The 20,392-nt window shown below is 40.1% G+C and overlaps 1 protein-coding gene across 2 annotated transcripts in view; it reads right to left on the bottom strand.

Annotated features, from left to right (window-relative positions):
- LOC128556978 (NPC intracellular cholesterol transporter 2-like) overlaps positions 1-20,159 on the bottom strand; it is a 41,534-nt gene extending 21,375 nt beyond the window's left edge. Inside the window, exons 1-4 of one of the 2 annotated variants that reach the window (XM_053543237.1) lie at positions 20,003-20,159; positions 16,888-16,995; positions 15,462-15,634; positions 14,425-14,929 (exon numbers count right to left, since the gene is read on the bottom strand). In XM_053543237.1, the coding sequence (XP_053399212.1) occupies positions 14,843-14,929; positions 15,462-15,634; positions 16,888-16,995; positions 20,003-20,078 (444 nt within the window). In that variant the 5' untranslated portion in view covers positions 20,079-20,159 and the 3' untranslated portion in view covers positions 14,425-14,842. Of the gene's footprint in view, positions 1-14,424; positions 14,930-15,461; positions 15,635-16,887; positions 16,996-20,002 lie in introns of those variants that run through there. The other variant, XM_053543241.1, reaches the window with a different exon arrangement.
- Between the last annotated feature and the right edge of the window lie 233 nt (positions 20,160-20,392).

Below are 20,392 nucleotides of genomic sequence, written 5' to 3'. Positions count from 1 at the left end.
CGCGTTTTCAAAGGGTTGGTGAAACGGCAGAGGAATATGCCTCGGGTTTGAAAACGCTTTACGACAAGGCCCTTGGAAATAGGGATAGGTGAACTAGAGAAGAAGATTTGGTCAGAAATTTCCTGGATGGGCTCCGGGATGAGGAAATACGCTTTGAGGTCGAATTTCACAAAGAGCCAGAAACATTGGAAGAAGCAGTATATCATGTGGTAAATTTTATACAATCTAGGAATAGTATGGGCTCAGAAAGGAAACACAGGACAGCAAGACGCGCGGTACCGATGGAGGAGTTCTCTAGAGATGTTATGGCCGAAAATATCTGTAGAGTTCTGGAAAGGGCTACAGGTGGAATCAACACACACATTCAAACAACCAACCAAATCATAAACTTCAAATTCACAAAAGAACCAACACTTCCAACCGTCAACAACCAAGTATCAACTTCGAAACAAAACCACAATTAAACAACCAAACAACCAAAATATTCGCCGAGCAAATCAACAATTATGTACAATAAAATGTACGCCACCAATTTCCAACAAATAAATCAAGAAACAAATCCTTCCTTCAAAAAGTCGAGCCACCAACTGACTCTAAACAACATTAAAAATACTGCATGTATAACATGCGTCTTTCTCTCGCTAAAGCGCGACCAAAATTGATAAACTCTCATAAAATTGTGTAAAATTCCATGTACCTGTCAACACCTAATTATTTTGCCCACTCTCTCTCTCTCTCTCTCTCTCTCTCTCTCTCTCTCTCTCTATATATATATATATATATATGCAGTGATTATTTTATCAACTAGGTTTAACAAGCCGTACAATATAGCGTATAGATAAACTTGTTTTAAGCTGCTGTATAAGCTAGCATACAGTATAAATTTACAACTTATGGTTTAACCCCGTTTTGCTACAAGCAACAACGAATTATTCTGACAGACGCAAACATGCATTTAAACTCCAAGGGACCAGCTCCAGCGGCCATGGGGCGGTCCAATTAGAGAGTAAGGGCCAGAGGGTTTCGGAATATGGGGGGGAGGGGAACAGTGGAGATAAGGGACATAATAGCAGTAACAGGAGGAGGTTGTGTGACGGTGTATATGTGAGGGGCGCCATCGAGAGGGTGGACGTTTTGTTCACAGCGGACACTGGGGCAGCTAGGACAGTGCTGTCGTCAAGGGTGTACAAGGTTATGAGTGAAGGAAGAAGGCCGAAGCTTGTGAAGTCCGGCGACCTCAGGGGAGCGGATGGGTCGCCAATTACGGAGTTGGTGAAGGCTTGGTTTCACGTGAAGCTTGGGCCATACGAGTTGGAACATGAAGTAGTAGTGGCCGATATTGAGGATGAGGCGCTGCTAGGATTTGATGTTCTGATGGGCGGGTAGAATGGACCAGCTGATCTCCTGTCGAGCAAAGGGGTTATAGTGTTGGATGGGGTAGAGATACCATGCCAACATGTAGGGGGAAGTAAGGGGCCTAGAAGAGTAATTGTCGCTGATGACGTACTATTACCTGGTAGGGCGGAAACCAAAGTGGACGTTTACGTTGAGAGGCAGACGCTTGATGACCTGGCTAGAGATAGCGAGTTTTTAGTTGAACCCAGTGAAGGCTTCAAAGAACGATAGAATTTGGTAATGGCCTCCTCTCTAGTGGATATTAATAATGGTCCGACATGTAAGGTACGGGTACTGAACCCTTTCCCAGTGGATGTGACCTTAAAGCAGGACGCGCACATTGGTGCCGCTGAGAGAATAGAAAGAATCGTGAGTGTTCTTGCTGAAAAAGAGCATGTATGGGAGGATGGCAATTTGTCCAGGGTCCGGAGGGTTACCTGTAGGGACAGAGCGGGACCTAGTGCTGTCCTTAAATCGGTGAAGCCTGGAGTGGGTGGGGTGCCAGCTCACTTGCAGGGTCTTTATGAGAAGGCAACGGGAGGTAAGAGTGAGTATGAGAAAAGCCAAGTCGCGGAGCTCCTTGCAAAGCATGGTGACACATTTTCCAAGGATGAATGGGACATTGGCCTGACGGATGTAGCCGAGCACGCAATCGACACAGGTGACGCAGCACCAACCAAACAGAGGCCGAGGCGGGTTTTGCAGGATCTCCAGTGGCATATTTGCCTAGTGTATGTTGATGACATCATCGTCTATAGCGCCGACTTTAGCGAACATATGAGCCGTGTGGATGAGGTCCTTTCAAGAGTGGGTGGAGCTGGGCTGAAGTTACGGCCAGAAAAGTGCAATTTGCTCCAGACAGAAGTAACTTTTCTGGGACACAGTGACTAAGGAGGGCGTGCGCCCAGACCCCAAGAACATAGCGAAGGTTGCTGACTGGCCCAGGCCAATGACGGCGAAACAGGTGAAGGCCTTTGTTGCGACCGGATCTTATTACCGTCTCTAAGTGAAATACTTTGCGAAAATTGCCAGGCCCCTGTTGGAGCTGACAAAGAAGGACGTTAGTTTTTATTGGACCCCAGTTTGTCAGGTAGCTTTTGAGATCTTGAGAGCGAAGCTTACTGGTGCTGATATCATGGGCTATCCGTTAAATGAAGGGGGTGAGCTTTGTCTGGATGTTGATGCATCGGGTTTTGGAATTGGGGAAGTGTTGTCCCAAATTCAGTCGGGTCGGGAAAGGGTGATTGCCTACGCCAGTCGGTCAATGAACATGGCCGAGCAAAATTACTGCATAACAGAGATGGAACTCCTTGCAGTGGTATACTTTGTTCAATATTTCAGGCAGTACCTTTTAGGGATGCAATTTACAGTGCGCAGTGACCACCAAGCCTTGGAGTGGCTATTCACTCTTAAAGAGCCTAACGGCAAAATTGCGAGGTGGATAGAGATACTTGCGGAGTACCATTTCGCAATCCAGTACAGGCCAGGCAGACTCCAATCTCACTGTGATGCCCTTTCCAGATGCGAGGGCCCGAGGGCTTGTGACTGCAGCAATGTTGACACCAGTGAGCCTCTGAAGTGCGGTCCATGCAAAAAGTGCCGGAGACGTGCAGAGCAGATGTCGTTGTCATGGCAACTGGAAGGGCCAACCATAGAACAAGTGGGCCAACGAGAGACATCCAGCGAAAGTGTCGCAAGTGTGCAAGTAAGAGCGGTCACAGATGGGGAGACTCCAAAGATTAAGCCGTGGTTGGAGACCGTATCTGCAGAAGAGATGGCAAGGCGACAGGAGGCTGACTTAGACATAGCGGTGATTGCCAAAGCACTGAGGGCTGGATCAAAGCCAGATCATTCACAGATGGAGCTACAGTGTCCAGCAGCAAGGCATTATTGGGTTTTGTGGGAGTCGTTATTTCTGCATGATGGTGTTTTATTTAAGAGATTCTCAAAACAGAATGGTACAGGTGTTTAAACTCAACTGTTTGTGCCAAATGAAATGAAAAAGCAAATATTAAAGCAGGCCCATGATAATGTGCTGGCCACCTTGGTACTAAGAAGACAAAATACAGGGTACTGCAGAACTACTATTGGTTTCAGCTGAGAGATGATGTTAAACTCCATGTCCTAGCTTGCGATGTATGTGCTGCTAATGCAGACCCCAAGAAGACGCCGAGGGCTCCAATGGGACACTTGCCAAGTGGTGCATCCTGGGACACATTGGCTATTGACTACTTGGGTCCGCTACCGTTAACAGAAAATGACAATAGGTATGTCATGGTACTTACTGACCATTTTACAAAGTACGTGGAGGTGCTTCCGGTTCCGTCGCAGCATGCTGATGTCTGTGCGCTGAAAATTGTAAATGAATTCATTTCACGTTGGGGTTAAACGCTTTCGATTTATTCAGACTTAGGTTTGACTTTTGAAAGAAAACTTTTCAAGGAGTTTTGCAAGCTTTTCGATGTGCGTAAGACTCGAACCACGCCTAGGAACCCAAAGGCGAACGGCCAGTGTGAGAGGTTCAACCGTAGTCTGATTAAGATGATTAAGGCCTACCTTGTTGAGCAAGATGAGTGGGACAGATATCACGGTTGTCTTGCTGGAGCGTACAGATCTTCACCAGTGTAGTCGACGAAATTGAAGCCAAACATGATGTGTCTGGGAAGGGAGGTTAGAATGCTAGCGGACCTGGTTCACGGGTATGTGAGGGACAGCGATTCCATATCTGGAGCAGGGCATGTCCAGACAATAAGAGAGCGGGTGCTTAAGGCGCACGAGGTAGCGCGGCGCTATCTGAATTCAAGTGCAAAGAGGAGTAAGGACCGCTACGACATAAAGACCTCCTTCACTAGTTATCAAGTGGGTGATGTGGTGTGGTTATTACATGAACAAAAAAGGTTGGCGTTGCTCCAAAACTAGAGAAGAGATTTGATGGACCCTTTGTTGTGGTGCAGCGGCTCTCTCCTGTGACCTTCAAAATACAGGTTGACCACCGGGCAACAGAGGATGGCACATCATGACAAATTGAAAGTGTATGAGGGGACTTCAGAGCCAAAATGGGTAAAGGCTCTAGTGGGTAAACTTAGGAAGCAGGCAGTGAGGTGTGGTAGGCAGTAAGTCTTCTTAGTATAGAAAATGTAGGTCACTGAAGTTGTAGGAAATGGTTCTAGTCTAGCCAGGTACAGATGGAGGTTCTTGGAAACTGAAACTCTACTATGGGGTACGCCTTTTGAGACTTATTATGGTAAACAAGCGAGCCTTTGACTTCCCTGGTGCCCTGATGGTAACTTCTTGTTGGTAAAAGTTGTTTCCTTATTGTCTATTACAGGCTGTCATGGATGTCAGACGCCCAAAGAGGAGGCTCTACACATGTCTGCAGTGTGAGCGGGGCCAGAAGATGCATGTGTGTGAAAGGTACAGGATGACTGCCCATGTCTATCGTAGTCACCGACCGTTGGACCAGGCACCCTTCTTCTGCACACTATGTCAGTACCGATGTATGACCATGGCTGTGTTGGAGAAGCACGCTGCACAACCGAAGCACTTGTCGGACGCCAGGAGCAGAGGTGGTGAACATAGGCGCTTCTTGGGGCAGAACTTCAGCCCCTAAGTACCAGTTGAAGGGGTGGACTTTCGGCAGGCTACAGAGGAGGAGATGGCCTAGAGGTGGAATGTCGATGAAGGCCAGCTGGACGAGGATGAGTCTGAGGGTGCAGAACAGGAGACTGGGCTGATCAATATACAGGTACGAAAACTTTCTAATACTGAATGCTCTTCTGAGGTTTACTTTAATGTGTTTAATATATATATATATATATATATATATATATATATATGTGATAATGATATGACTGTTATGGTTTTGCCAAGAGTGGCTTCAGAACCGAGTTACTGGGTCGGCCCATGGTGGAGGCCTTGGTTGAAATCAGAGACGTCTGGCAGACAGAAAAGAATCACGTGTTTTAATATATAAATGGCTTATAGTATGGCTTGTAGTCATGTCAAGCATTTCAATGAACGTAATCAATATATTCCAAGTAAACTTCTTCAGCAAGGCTACCGTTATTACAAATTGCGTAATTATTTTGCTAAATTTTACTATCGTAATTCTGATTTAGTTTTAAAATTCAATAGTAATTTAAAGACACTTCTGCGAGAAGGTATTTCTAAACCCGTTTTTATGGGGATGTGGTTTACAAACTTCGTAAGATATTGGGTCATGGTAATTTTCCAAATGTATTTGGTAAAATTATAAAACGTTTTATTAAAAGAGGTTACGACCCAACTGTTTTGAGACATACCGCATGTTTAGTGTTCAACCCGTTTACAGTTGGACACTACGATTCCCTCTTTGATTGTGTCTGACGGAAGAGGGGGAGGACTCTATGATAAGCAGTTTATAAATCCTACCAGGACTGAACTGTTTTGATATTTGTCTTCTGGCCTGTTTCGTCGGGCCCTTAAGGGTGCTTCTCTTGTTGCTCTGTCTTCTGAAAAGGCATTGAGTACATATGTTTTTGGTTCTTAAGGTTTGCTTTTTATATATTTATACACGAGCATTTTTGTGTTTTACATGCCATGCCTTTTTGTTTCCTTTACGTGTGTAAGAGATTCACTTTGAGGGGGTTACTTTTATTTACACTGTCCCGTGTCTTTGGAACATGGTGGGGGTACGAGTGAGGTTGAGTGCGCACCATAAACCGGTTTAAGCTCCCCAGTGGTGTTTTTGCCACTGACCGTTCCAAGGCGGTGCCCCACTGTGTTCCTTTGTTCGTTCGCTTTGTCCTATGTGTTGGCTGTGTGTGTGTGTGTGTGTGTGTGTGTGTGTGTGTGTGTGTTCCTTTGTTTGTTCGTTTTGTCCTAATGTGTTGGCTGTGTGTGTGTGTGTGTGTGTGTGGTGCACGCGTCTGCGTGCTGCGGGTTTCGTTTTGAGGAGGCTGCGTTTTTGGTACGTGACATTCCCTGTTTGATATTTGTCTTTGTTTTTTAAGCATCTTTCAAAGTTACTTGACATGCATCAGTTAGGTGTTTCCAGTGGCCTTGGTTTGTGGCATGCATCCAGTCTTGTTTCCAGTAAAGAGTATAGTCATTACATTAAATGGATGGACAGCTACAAGTATAAAAATAGTATGGTCATGCCTGAAACTTTTAGGGAGTGTATGTAGGATTGAACCTGAGTCAAGTTCGTATGGAAAACATGTTTTTATGTAATACCTTCAGGTTACTCCCCAGATGCTGGTGCAGCTGATATCAGGCAGGGCAGGTCAGCAAGAGTTTGGTCCCGTTATAAGGAGCTTGGCGCCAGTACCAGCCTACGACCCAGCTAAGCCAGGATATACCTCAGCAGGGCAGTCTTTCTTTGTTTACACGGCAGTCACCACAGCAACATACGGTAGTGCGATAGGTGTAAGTGCACCGAGTACCACTTACATTCCATTGGACATTGGAACCAGTTCGGTCGGACATACCAGTGCTCCCAGCACATCAGCTTCACCCATAGTAAGTGCGTCTACGTCATTTTACTCGGCGCCGGTGTCATCATGTCCAGTGTCAGTTCCTGTCTACGTCCCGTCTTTTGGAGATACGTTGATCACGTCTGGGTTGGACTCTGTGCTAAACTCCCCAGCGCGTGTAAGTTCCGGGGTATTCCTACTTCAGAGCCGTTGAACACACCGCAGGTCAGAAGGACAACACTTAATTATCTGGGTACACCCGAGCAGGAGGAGGACATTAAAGACCAACTGTTAGGTCAGGGGGAAGATCAGTCTTTTTCGCCAGCTCCATCCATAACCGTCGATATGGGTACTCAAACAAAAGTTACATATTATAAAACCGACTTCACTCCCACAGCTTCATCCATGGCTGTGACTCACCTAGACGAGACCTTAAAGGTGGCGTTGGAAAAGATTGCTCAGGCTGTCGACCGCAACGGCAGGCGTATTGAGGATCTTACCAAGACAATGGCTGTTGCTGCAGACTCTCTCAAACAAATGGAGAGGTCACTGGATAACGTTGCCCTTAGGCGTGGGCGCAGGACCGTAAGAGTGACGTAGCAGAGTCGGGTGAGAAGAGGCCGAGGTTAGATGGAAAGGAAAATCAACGTCCAAAACTATCATCAGTGGTAAAGGATCCTAATCATACCAAAAGGTCTGGAAAGTAACTGTAATGTAACTGTAACTGTAACATAATTATAAAGTGAATTTATTGAACCCAGTGGTGCAAATCCTAGAATCATTCCAGCAACATTGTGAACTACAATGAGCATTTTCAGTCAGAAGATGAAAGACATTCCGAGTCAGAGCTATGATAAACATTCCTAGTCAGAAAATGATAGTGCTTTTTTGTGAAGTTACTTTTAACTGTGAAAAAACTGAAATATTTCGCGTGTGAAATATAGTGTTACATTTAAAGTCAACACTTGTAATGCGGAGATGTTATCATTGAAATTAAACTTAAGTATGAACTCACTGTTGAAAAGTGATTTCGAAAGAAACTCAACAGATGACAGTTTAATATAATTCAGTGAATTCTAAGTGATTAATTTTACAAATTTACGTTAAAAAAGGAAGTGCAATTTAAAGGATGGATAGACTGAGAACTTCAAAGTGCCAAAGTGAAACATTGTGTTCAGGGAAATCTAGTCATTGTATGTGTTCTGTGTTATTTATGACCAATATTTAATTTTTATGTACTGTAAAAGTATGTATTTTCAATTTAAGGTGTCTGGTTACCTATGTACTGAATTTAAGGCTTGCAGATACCTATTGTGATTTACGTGTTTACTACAGTTCAAACGTAGGATTTCTTAATAGTTTAAATGCAGCAACAGGAGTTGCTTCGTGTTGAATGTGGGGCATGGGGGGGGGGGGGGGGGGGAGGGTGATGTAATGCCCTGGCATTATGGTAATGTTTACCTGTTCTACTTTCACTTTCGGTTTCCATTCCAGTCTTGATTCTTTTATATTATTATTGTTGTTGTACTGACAAACCACTCAAATTTTGACAGTTGTACTGTTTTAAAATTCAGTTCAACCTGCCTAATTCATGCGTTACGCCAGGAATCTCTAGCATTTCCCGGTATCACACAATCACTTGACTTCAGATGTAAACAATGTACGTGTTGTTATGATTTCTTGCATATCCGCTCCATATGTACTTGTGTAATGAACTATTTATGTTGAATCCTGTCAGAGGCGATTATGTCAATCATTGTTTGTATTCCTGCAAGGTAATTTCAAGTTATATCTTGTGTAATACTCAAATTTTTCCGATTATATGTAGTCTACAGTTATTGTTTTGCTGGGAGCGGCCATTTCGGATTAACTACTTCCGGTTCGTTACTACCGGTAGCACTGTTTGCATTCTATGTGCGTTGGGTAAGAATCGCCAAGAAAGTTGTGTTTTACGTGTAATGGCTCACCTACTGAAATGCAGAAAGCGTAATCATAAGGTATTTATTCCATATTTATGTTTTGCAATACTATTTCCTGTGTATAATCGTCACAGTCCTTGTACTTTTATGAGTTTTTGTGTGCGGAGAAGTCAGGCTGCATTTTTGCTGCGTTGTTTTGGTTGCAGTGCAGAAGCGCTGCGCTGGTGTTGCACTTTGGGTGCATTTGCAAGCTTTTTGGTGCAAATGCCGCTGAGATGCTGCACTAGTGCATCGTTTGCTGCACACAGCGTCTGTTGCACAGGTCTTGGGTATAAATACTCGATCGTGGCTGCGCTCAGGGATTTCAGTTGAAAAAATGTTTGGGTTGGGTCAGGAAAATTTTGATTTAAGTATGTTCTTTTACCTCTAGGTTTATAAATTGGTCAATATTAGGCTCTGTGACGTTTAGACACAAGGTTTACATCTTCATCCAAGGCTACTGAGTAAATTCTGTGTTATTTGTATAATTCCTTATAACATTTTTAAAAGACAGGTTACAAGTAAATTATCATCATCTTTCTAGTGTTTTAAACTTTATCAAGTGATGCTTTAATTTAATACCAGAATTCTATATGTGTACAAGTCAAAGGTTTGCATAATGTCGGGTATTTGATAAGATAACTTTATTGGGTAGGTTTTCAAGGGGTATTTTAATAAATTTAAGGTAGTGTATGTGTTATTGATATAGATTTAAGGTAGTGTATGTGCCAATGATACAGATATAGGCTCTTGTTAAAATTGTTAATAAAATAATTAAAATTGTTAAGAGTGGAAAGGTGTTGTCTCATCAGTAGTAGTAATTAGTTATAGGTTAACTCCCCTGTACCCACAAAGTAAAATATTTGGCCTTTGTATATAACTGGAGTCCATTTCAAAACATCACACCCAAACGGCTGATGAGCAGGAACACTTGGGCTATGGCATAGGAGCTAAGGGCTGATTACAGCGGATACCGGTTGCAGCCTTGAACCTTGAATCTCACCGTGGTGGACCGTACCAGTCTAGCCCCGGACATTTAGTAAATATTTTGCATGTAAAAGGAGGATTCCTAGGGCATAACGGTTCCCTTCGATAGAACACAGGAGACAGAATCCGAGCACTATTGAGGCAACCAGTGCCACCCCCTAATTAATACCGCTCCACCTATTCCCCACACAGCGAGGCAACGACACCACCCGCCCTGCCCCCCCCCCCCCCCCTCCCCTCTAGCGCGCAGCAATATCGGGAGCACCTGGAAAGGGCTGCATGTGCGAGTTTTTGGAATGTAGAGAGGTCTACAAAGAGTTTGGTGCTGTATCCAGTCCATGACAGGCGTGCAAAATCATTACTGCCACTGATCCTGATGCACGTACAACGAGGTAGTACAGTATTCAGTAACGGCTGATCGTCATATTGTCCGCTAAATGAAATGTGATATAGACACTTAACGTTACGTCATAAGTACACTTTTAAAAAAGTGTTTTTGAACAAGGAGACGGTGGCTTTGGATACAAATCGTATTGAGGGTGCATGGAAGCATGCGAATGACTACTTCAGATAAGCCATTTTATTGGCTTTGATAACGATATAATCAATATATAGTCGTGAAAGACATTCGAAACATCGCTCCTTCTCTGTAGATCTTTTTTCTACGAGAAAGACACTCTGTTATCATCGATTCTCTCCCGAAAGTTACTCTTCTGTGATATTGCGAAGATGGCCGAGTTGGTACGACAGTGTGACTTCATCAGCATTTCTCTCCCAAAGTCGCTATTGCGAAGTATTCCGGAGATATCCAAGGCATTACGAATGGCTACAATAGGCTAAATTTTGTACAAATGATTTGCCTGGAACCGTTGTTTACAACCTTTCAACGGCCTTAGCTTTATCATCCTGGTTTAGCCTCCAGGGACCAAACCAGAAGAATAGGGCAATGGACAATGTTGTTGTATCTTATTTCATGGTCCTTCAAGATAGTTGACTTCAACAGACGTGGTAATATGAAAATTGAATACTGCTTAAGCCAGTGGCAATTTTGTAATTTTCAGATTGAAATTAATAGAGTCTGCAAATTCCGCTTTTGCTTTGACTTAAATGACGTCTTGGAAATGAGTCCATTATTTAGATTTTATATATAGAGAGGGCTTAAACTGAATGATAAATATAATACTTAAGCTCCATTTGCATAATAGCAATATAAAAATATCTTAAACTTTCTTCAAACGTCTGTGTAAAGGCAAAGTTACAATCAAACAAATATACACCAGGGAGTTGAATATTACACACCTGGACATAAGCCACCTTGTCCTAGTAAAAGAATTTATTTCAAAGGCATAATAATATTTTGCTTGACGGTATCAGGCGTATTTCCGGTACGATGGGATCACAGTGGAAGTCGCATATGGCTGAAGTAATGTGGTGCAGTATGGTGAAGAGAGAGGCATAAACCTTCTTTGACTTCATCAAGACGGTTTATCTTCTGGATCGGCCGTCTCAATATACCGTAGTTAGACCCTTTGACAGGACCTATAAACGAAAAGGACAAGCTGGAACCTGCATTCTCTGATGCCAACTCTGAATCTGAATCTGGTAAGTTAAATACATTCTTAGAAAATATGGAATGAAATGCAATTTTAGTATACTAAATACTCCTGATTTAGTCCCCGGGGTCTAAACCAGGAGTACAGAATATAAAGAATACATTATTATACGTACAATAACGATATGTAAGGTAGTCGTGATAGAAAGATAGCTTTATTTCCAGGTGAGCCCCAGCAATTTATTTTGAAATGTATTTGCATAACGGAATGAAACACATCAATATTAATGGCGTTCAGGTCTAGTCGTCATAAAGAATTAAATTTACCGAATGTTACATGTGGACGATAGCGATTCATTTATGTTGTGGTAATTATCAGACTCGCTGACGTCATCGGCGATTCTCTCTTAAACTACCAGTATGAACTTCGCGTTTTCTTTATCGTAGAAAAAGTGAAAACAGAATGCTAGGGTGTTTTTCCTATAGAAAAGGCCGAGCGAAGTTCGGAATGTGAAAATGCATGACCCTTCTGGAGGTACTGGAGATGGCCGAGTGGGTACGATAACTATGGTAAAAAGGTTTATCGTACTGACCGCATTGCGTTAAATTTGTGTTGAAAAAGTTACTTCCCTTGTTCTTTTATGCCGAGAAGCATATTGGCCAATCTGCGTTATCTATGTGAAAAAATATTAGTTTAATATCTTCAGAGATGATGAACCACCAAATATATCGTTTTCCTCAGTAGTCGATACCGACTCTGACGATGGAACACAGAGAAAATCGCTGTCCTCAGTAGAAGAATTAACATTAGTGGAAAGTTCCATTGATGTAACCGAAATAGAGTGTTACCCAGATGACCAAACACATGCTGACACTACAAATAACTAACTAATATTATAATTATTATTGTTTAATATCTGCTCCTAGTTTGGACCCCGGGCTAAACCAGTAGTATAAATGATATAAGCCATAACAATACTATCCATCAATCTGATTATGTTTATGTTTGTATTATATGCTCCTAGTTTGGACCCGGGGGCTAAACCAGTAATAGTATGCATGTATAAAAAATATCAGCAGTATGCATTCTTGTACCCTATGCAATACTATCCAACAATCTGATTATGTTTATTTTAATCAGATCGTAATTTTTCAGGTAGACTTACAAAGTCTGTTGAGATCAAATAGTCTGTAATAATATTAATTTCTTCACACTGACACTAAATTATTTTCTCAGAAAAACATTTTCTCTCTAGGCTCATCTCAACAGAGGCAGAGATATTGTAAATTTTTTTAGAAAGTGGTATCAGAGAGGATTGATTTTATGGCCAGGTGCTTTACATTCAATGACTCTAACGACTGATGCCAGTCTATTCTTCAGGCAGAGTGTACAATTCAACTTAAAATCAGCTCTTGAGTAACATATAATTAAACATCACAGTCTGGTTTACAATTTACCAGTTCTAACAGGAACATTGTAGGAAAAAACGCAATCCTCTCCTGGGTCTAAACCAGGACAATGCCAAGAAATTGGTATCAAATTTATTGTTATAGGAAACTACAGAAATATATTGAAGTACTACATTTTGTAAAATTCGGTATACATTCCTTTTGTTGATGATAAACAGGTGCTTTAAATAAACACTGCATGCTACAAACTTATCCTTTTTTTTTAGTTACAAATACTGTTAAAGCTGCTTTCCACAGTCTAATTAAATTTCGTTTTAGAAAAAAAATACTACTACTTGTACATGGTCAGAAAATTCTGGTTTCAACAGTGAAACATTCATAATTGTTAAATTCGGCGTACTTTCAGAGATTTCAAAGGTAAACTGATAAGTGTCCTTGACGAAACTTAGCAGTTATAAAAATAGCAAAGCAATTATAAAATAGCACCGTTAAACTCGGCGCATGCGCTTACATAATTCATCATTCAGCGGTGTCAGTATCATTTTTCAGACTTTTTCACACAATATGGAAAACTAATTTATGCTACGTAAACCAAAACATGCATGTTACGGTCAATTTATCTTACAGAAATCACTGAAATACTGATCGAAGTCGTCTATGCTGATTGTTTACATCCGGGTAGCTTTTTGACGTACTGGAAATTCCGGAAAGAATAGTCTACTTTCAATTTCACGTTCTAAAAATAGGTTTCGGTACTACTGGTATGAGGAAAATAAGCGATTACAAAGTAATAAAATGGAACTTAGATGAAATAATTGCTATTTTCATAGTCTGAAACCATTCCAGACGACTTCTTGGTAAAAGTAATAGGGGTCATTAAATTGGGAACTGGGCTGGGTTTTATCATACCCTCATACAAGAAATAGCACAAAATCGGCTTGCCTAAAAAACTTTGCTTTATCTAGTCAGTGTCAATATATCACTTTTGCGGGAACTTTTGAAATCACATATTTTAATCAAAATTTGGCATTGAAACCATCACCAGTGTATTGGAAATGGTTGAACGTAGAAAATGAGTGGTCTAGTCAAAGATTTTTATCCTTAAACAAAAAAGATATCGCTATTTTTCACTTTTACAGCACTTCAGCGGGAAATTTTGAAAACAATTCTTTTCCGAATTTTTCATTGAAACTGGTATAATTGTATTTGAAATGTTCTAACTAAAAAAAATAAGCGGTAATATCAAATGTTTATATCCAGAAACAAAAAAGTTATTGTATTTTTTCAAATTTAGAAAGATCTGTCTACAAACTGAATTGCACTTGCAAACGTCTTATATGACGTCAAGTCTGCATGCTGTTGCTCTTTCCAACGTTTTTCCCAAATTTTCTAAGCAGGTAGGATAAATAGAATATTAGATTACTGTCTGAAATTTTTTAATTTATAAGGCCCGTCTACGAAAAAAATATATGGCTCGACAGAGCCTCGCCTAATATATTTTCTTCAACTCGCCTAATAAATTTGAATTTATCAGACAGTAACCTAATATTCTCTGTATATTAATGCATAAGATAAAGAAATATCTTGTAAACTTTGTTGAAAGGTTTACCGGGAAAACAAGCTTTCAGTAGACAGGATACACATGTTTTTGTTGATGATGACAAACGACAAAGTGGTATGTTTTTTTTTTAATTTCATTTGGTGGTCATAGTGTAAAACATTTATTGAGTCAAGGTATATATCAAAATTAAAAACAATGATATTTACAAAATATAATTATTTCAATTTAGACAAATAAACATTACACTATGAAACAGATTGATTAAACCGTGTACATATAATGTAGTTAAAAGATGACATGAGAATAAAATGAAAATTAGCCTTTTTTCAGTGGTTTCCATGCACGTTATCCTAATCTATTTTCTGTTCTGATTTGCGCAGTTAAAAAAGTAGCGTATACATTGTTTAGTCAAAATAGAAACATTATGGTATATTCTACCGTCAAACAGGGAATTTTTGTCAAACACCTTTTTTCGTAATATTATGAGTTAAATATGAATAATTAAATAAGACACATACGTATTACACTATGAAACAATTTGTAGAGCCGTAGCAAAACAGAAAATATCTTTGTTATTCTCGTCTTTTATTTCCCATTTCGCCGCTACACGTAGCTGAAAAAAAGAAACAAGACTTTATAACACAACTACAATAGATCTATATCAAAGTGTCATTATAAACCATTTCATTTACATACCAATTTGGCCATCGGCATCGAGACTGGAGTTAATATGTTGGGTGATGACAAAAACTTATTACCAAGCGAACTGGTATGCTTTGGCCTAGAAAATATTTGTATATGAAATCAATTACCACGTCCATGCTTACCACCGAAAAATATATTTATATTAATGCAGTTTACTACCGCTACTTAACTTAGAAGGATATAAGTTGAAAAGGAGCAGATAAGTTCAAGTCTGCTCTTTATTAACCCTTCAGCTGGACACGATTGATTCCGCCTTGGCGACCAGTGTAGATAATGATCAGCCCGCACATCCGTGCAGTCTGATCAAGATCTGCACTGTTCGCCATTTAGTCAGTATCGTTTTTGGTAAGCACCCGTTTTAATATTTAATGAATGAAGATAGACAAGTTCATTTTGAAATTTAGCAGGATAAAGGTTAATGACTAGAGATATATACTTACACTAGGAGCAAAGTCAGGACAAGTCATTGTGTTATTGTAGAGGTATGTCTTTCCCGCTTCAATTGGACATGGTACATTCTTGCCACAAGCATTCTCAGGGTTCAAAGGAAACGGAACTTGGAGAAATCCTAAACCACCATGTAGATGATTATGGGCTTCTTGAATGGTTCGAGCTAGAACAAAAAGAATTTGATAATAGTCGTGAGAATATAAGAATTCAGCATACTATTTGTATTATACATTTGTTATTATTTCCTTAAAGATCATTGACAAAATTGACAAGCCGCTTTGTGAGGTTCCTCCACGTTTGAGAGATTAGACCTAAATAGCGTAGATATCGCTTGCAAAAAGGGAAACTCTAGCACAAAAAGCGACGTGGTTAAATATGCTGATATGACCATATTAATCTATATTTGAAAACAGCATCTAGACAAACGGTTCTTAACCGTTTAAGCGCTAACGTAAAACCAAAAAGTTCTTAACTGTTAAAGCGCTAACGCAAGCCCAATAAGGGTCTGACGGCCTTACGTAGGTTAGATAATTGTAATTGTAATCTCCAGCAACTCTGTGTTTACGTAGGAATCGTGTCTCCAGTGGGTAGGGTTGATAACAAGCGAGGATTCCCGTTTAATATAAGCGTCTTAGCGTTGTTGATAGTAGATCGAAGAGTTCGTGTTTTCAATGTTGAGGTGATAACCTTTTTCCTGATAATTACTTATTGGAGCGGTATTGTTTTCAAGGGGGCAGAACTATGGTTTGGGGCGGGATGATTTGGGGTCGTAAAACAGATTTGGTCGTCATTCGCTATTACCTAAATGCATAATGTGATGTTGACAACGTTATCCGTCCGATGGTGATTCAAGTTGTTCATCAGCATCTGTGAACTGATGCATGAAAATGCATTTCCACATGCTGATCGGCTTATGCACATTTACCTCTCCAGGCACAGCGTCAACGTGATTCCATGACAGAAATTGAATCCAGTCAAACACATAAGGGACTTTCTTGGACGGAAGTCAAGAAAAAAAATCTTGACATTGACATTCATGACCAGCATGTTTTGTCCAATAATGAAATGCCATTCAAAAATCAAATTGATGCAGGCATGAATTGTTAGATTGAAATTGATGCGATCGGTACTGAACAAATTACAAAATTCCAACGGTGGCTTACGCATAGATTTATGTTAAAGACGATCTCTGACAACTTCGTCAGGGAGTTGACTCTTTGGCGCAATGGTTAGAGCATTGGATTTCCACCCGTACGACCCTGGTCGAATCCCGTCTCAGGCACTTGGAACTTTTCCATCATAAAATCATGTCCTTAGTTTCTGTTACGGCTAAAAGTCGTAAGAGTTTGATATACTTTTGAAAATCTTAGTAAGTTGGTAGCAAAAGATAACTCTTGAAAATTGTATACGACTTACTTGCTGTAAAATTTACAAGAACGGTGTAATCCTCGCCTTTATGGACGATACATGGTTCTTTTTCACACTGCTGGACTGTGATAGAATTAATATGGGCATCTACAGAACCTAAAATAAGAAATTGACATACAAATTGTCTATGGTCAAAATAACAAATACTTATGCTACGCATAAGCGTACCTACTTTTTATGCCCCCGCCATAAAGGGGGAAGGGTGGGGGAGGGTGCATATAGTGTTACCCCTGTGTGTGTGAGTGTGTGTGTGTGCGTGTGTGCGTGCGTGCCCGTGTGCGTGCGTGCGGGCTGGTGTTTGTGCGTTTGTGTGTTCGGGAAAGGATGGTGTTTGTGTCCGGGCCATAACTTTGACATGCATGGTCCGATTTCAAAATAATTTCACACAAATGATAAGCGTCTTGCGCAACAACCATTTACTAGCTCTAGGATCAAGGTCACAGTCCTTAGTTGAATTTAGCCAATTTTCACTTCATATATACTGATAATGTGGTCTTCGTGTCCGGTCCATATCTTTGACATGCATGGTCCGATTGCAAAATAATTTGACACAAATATTAATGATGGATAGACAGGATAGAGATGTGTTATGCACAACAGCCAGGTCCCTAGGTCTAAGGTCAAGGTCACACTTAAGAGGCCAAACGTCTTATACAAGAATGACTTTGTCCTTAGCATTTCTTTTTCATGCATGGAGGGATTTTGATGTAAGTTGGCTCAATTGTACATCATACAGAATGTCATGTGCAAAAACTAAGTCACTTGTTTTGAATTACTTCCCTTTGTTGTTACTATAAATAGCTTATAATGTAACATTTTTATTACTGGTCGTAGGGAAAAATCAAGGCCACTTTTCTGTAGAACAACATGCATGTTACGTTCAGTTTTGAGATGATTTTGACCTATCTGTACCTGGTATGGATTTTTTTGTGGACTTAGAATTTTAACCAAATAATACAATAATTACTACACAACCACAGAATTAACATTCCATATGCAAACACAGGTGCTAGTGTATGTTTGCTACGACGGGCATATATTGTGACATTCTTGCACTCTTGTGAATAAATAGGGCCAAGGGTCCTTCTTTTTGTTTGTGAGCAGTACCATGCCTGTGACCTTTCTCATGTTGCGGGGGCATCCGTGTCTGTGACACATTCCTAGTGTTGAAAATAAAATCATCTCCTTTTTAGGGGAGGGGTATTGGGGAGGGGCTCCTTAACCGAGTTGTTAAGGTTTCTGACTTCGAATCACTTGCCCCTCACCGATGTTTGTTGGAGCCTCACTCGAGGCGTTGAATCTTTCACGCGAGGGAGTCATCCAGCTTGCTAATGGAAAGTCGGTACCTGTCCCTATTAAAATGATGGTCGGAGGGGCACCTGAGGTCTTCCTCCACCATCAAAGCTGGATAGTCGCCATATGGCCTAAAGTTTGTAGATGCGGCGTTAAACACAACATAAACGAAACAAAACAAAGTAAAAAAATATATAAAAAAATAAGACACACACACACACACGCACGCACGCACGTTTTTAAAACTTATTTTCTTTACATACAAACCATTTTTGCAGTTATTTCTTTTATACAAAACTAAGTTTCGGCAGGATCGAAGAAGGTACATACTACACTTTATTACTGCAATGCTATATGAACTATCGGTTTCCACTTATTTTGTTTCAGCTATCAATTAATTAATTTGTTGTACAATTATAAATTTTCATTTCTGTGAGTATGTCTTAAATTAGTAAATACGCAATGACAATCAGTATTTTTTGTTCTATAAGTTAAGGTTTCGATGGAGGCCTTGAGAAACAAAAATCAAACAACACCAAATCATAGAAAGAAAGAGTTGTTTGACATGAAAATTGAACAGCATGTAAAACATGTATATTACTTTACGAAACAAGTGTCAGTATGCTGATATAAACATTGAATTCCGGAAAAGGGCTGCCTAAAGGGGCTCCACTTCCGGACAGTTAAACGCCCATAAAAACTCACCATTTTCAAAGAACAGTTACACATGTTCGTTTTGATGCATTTGCAATAGCGTGCGAGTGGTGAAATTTCGCATAACAAGGTGGAACACAGTTTTCAGCAATTATTTATCTTATTTCTTTACAAATGGCATTCATTTTCAAAGGGAGACAACTGTTCCCGATTATTTTAAGTACAAATGGCATTCATTTTCAAAGGGAAACAACTTTTTCCGATTATTTTAAATAATCTTTGAGAAAAAGTTGTCTCCCTTTGAAAAAAAATGCCATTTGTAAAGAAAAAAAGATAAACAATTCCTGAAAACTATGTTCCACCTTGTTACGTGAAATTTCACCACTCGCACGCTATTGCAAATGCATCAAAACAAACATGTGTAACAGTTCTTTGAAAATGGTGAGTTTTTAAAGGCGTTTAACTGTCCGGAAGTGGAGCCCCTTTAGGCAGCCCTTTTCCGGAGTTCAATGTTTATATCAGTATACTGACACTTGTTTCGTAAAGTAAAATACATGTTTTACATGCTGTTCAATTTTCATGCCAAACAACTCTTTCTTTCTATGATTTGGTGTTGTTTGATTTTTGTTTCTCAAGGCCTCCATCGAAACCTTAACATACTCTCCGCTTGCGATTTCCGCAGTCGCCGATTGTCATGAAAAAAAAAACAACAACAAAAAAAAAAACAACATTTAAGCCGCGCCACGAGAAAACCAACGTAGTGTATTTGCGACCAGCATGAATCCAGACCAGCCTGCACATCCGCGCAGTCTGGTCAGGATCCATGCTGTTCGCTATCAGTTTTTCTAACTGCATTAGGCTTTGAAAGCGAACAGCATGTTCCCTGACCAGACTGCGCGGATTCAAACGCACTATGTTGGTTTTCTCGTGGCGCGGCTCAAAGTTTAATGTTATTTCCTAAAGATGCCGAAATAGCATTTGATCTTACGTAATTATGCGGAAATTGCCGACTGTCAATACGGGACAATTACCTTAATTTTCAAAATGAGAATTCCCAACTAGTTTTTGATAACATAAAGTTAAAATCTCTGTGATACGTTAAATGATTGATAAACAAAGTGTATAAGCTTATTTAAAAAGAAAAATTACAACTTACCACAATCATGTACCTTAATCTCAATATTAGCAGTTACAAACGACATAAAGAGGGCTAAACACACAACTTTAATCATTTTGAATTACTTCTACACGCGGCAGAAAATGATAATCAAAGAGATTGATATGTTTATTTTGCCGACTTTTATAGAAGTTATCTAACCGTTCGTAAGACTTTCTGATAAACGAATATTCATACAGGTCAACGATTGGGGTCATGCAGGCGGCTAAGTATATATTGTGCCACTTTTTCACACATCGTACCATATGAACATTCCATTTTGTCTTTGTTCAATGATGTTTTATCTCTCTACTTAAAAGGTTAGAAATTGTAACGATAAGAGTAAAATCGGAAGATTTATATCAACTGTACTTGTCCTCTAATTCTGCC

The sequence above is a fragment of the Mercenaria mercenaria genome, chromosome 1 (assembly GCF_021730395.1).
Source record: "Mercenaria mercenaria strain notata chromosome 1, MADL_Memer_1, whole genome shotgun sequence".
Lineage (NCBI taxonomy): Eukaryota > Metazoa > Mollusca > Bivalvia > Venerida > Veneridae > Mercenaria > Mercenaria mercenaria.
This window is presented reverse-complemented; position numbering and strand designations above follow the sequence as displayed.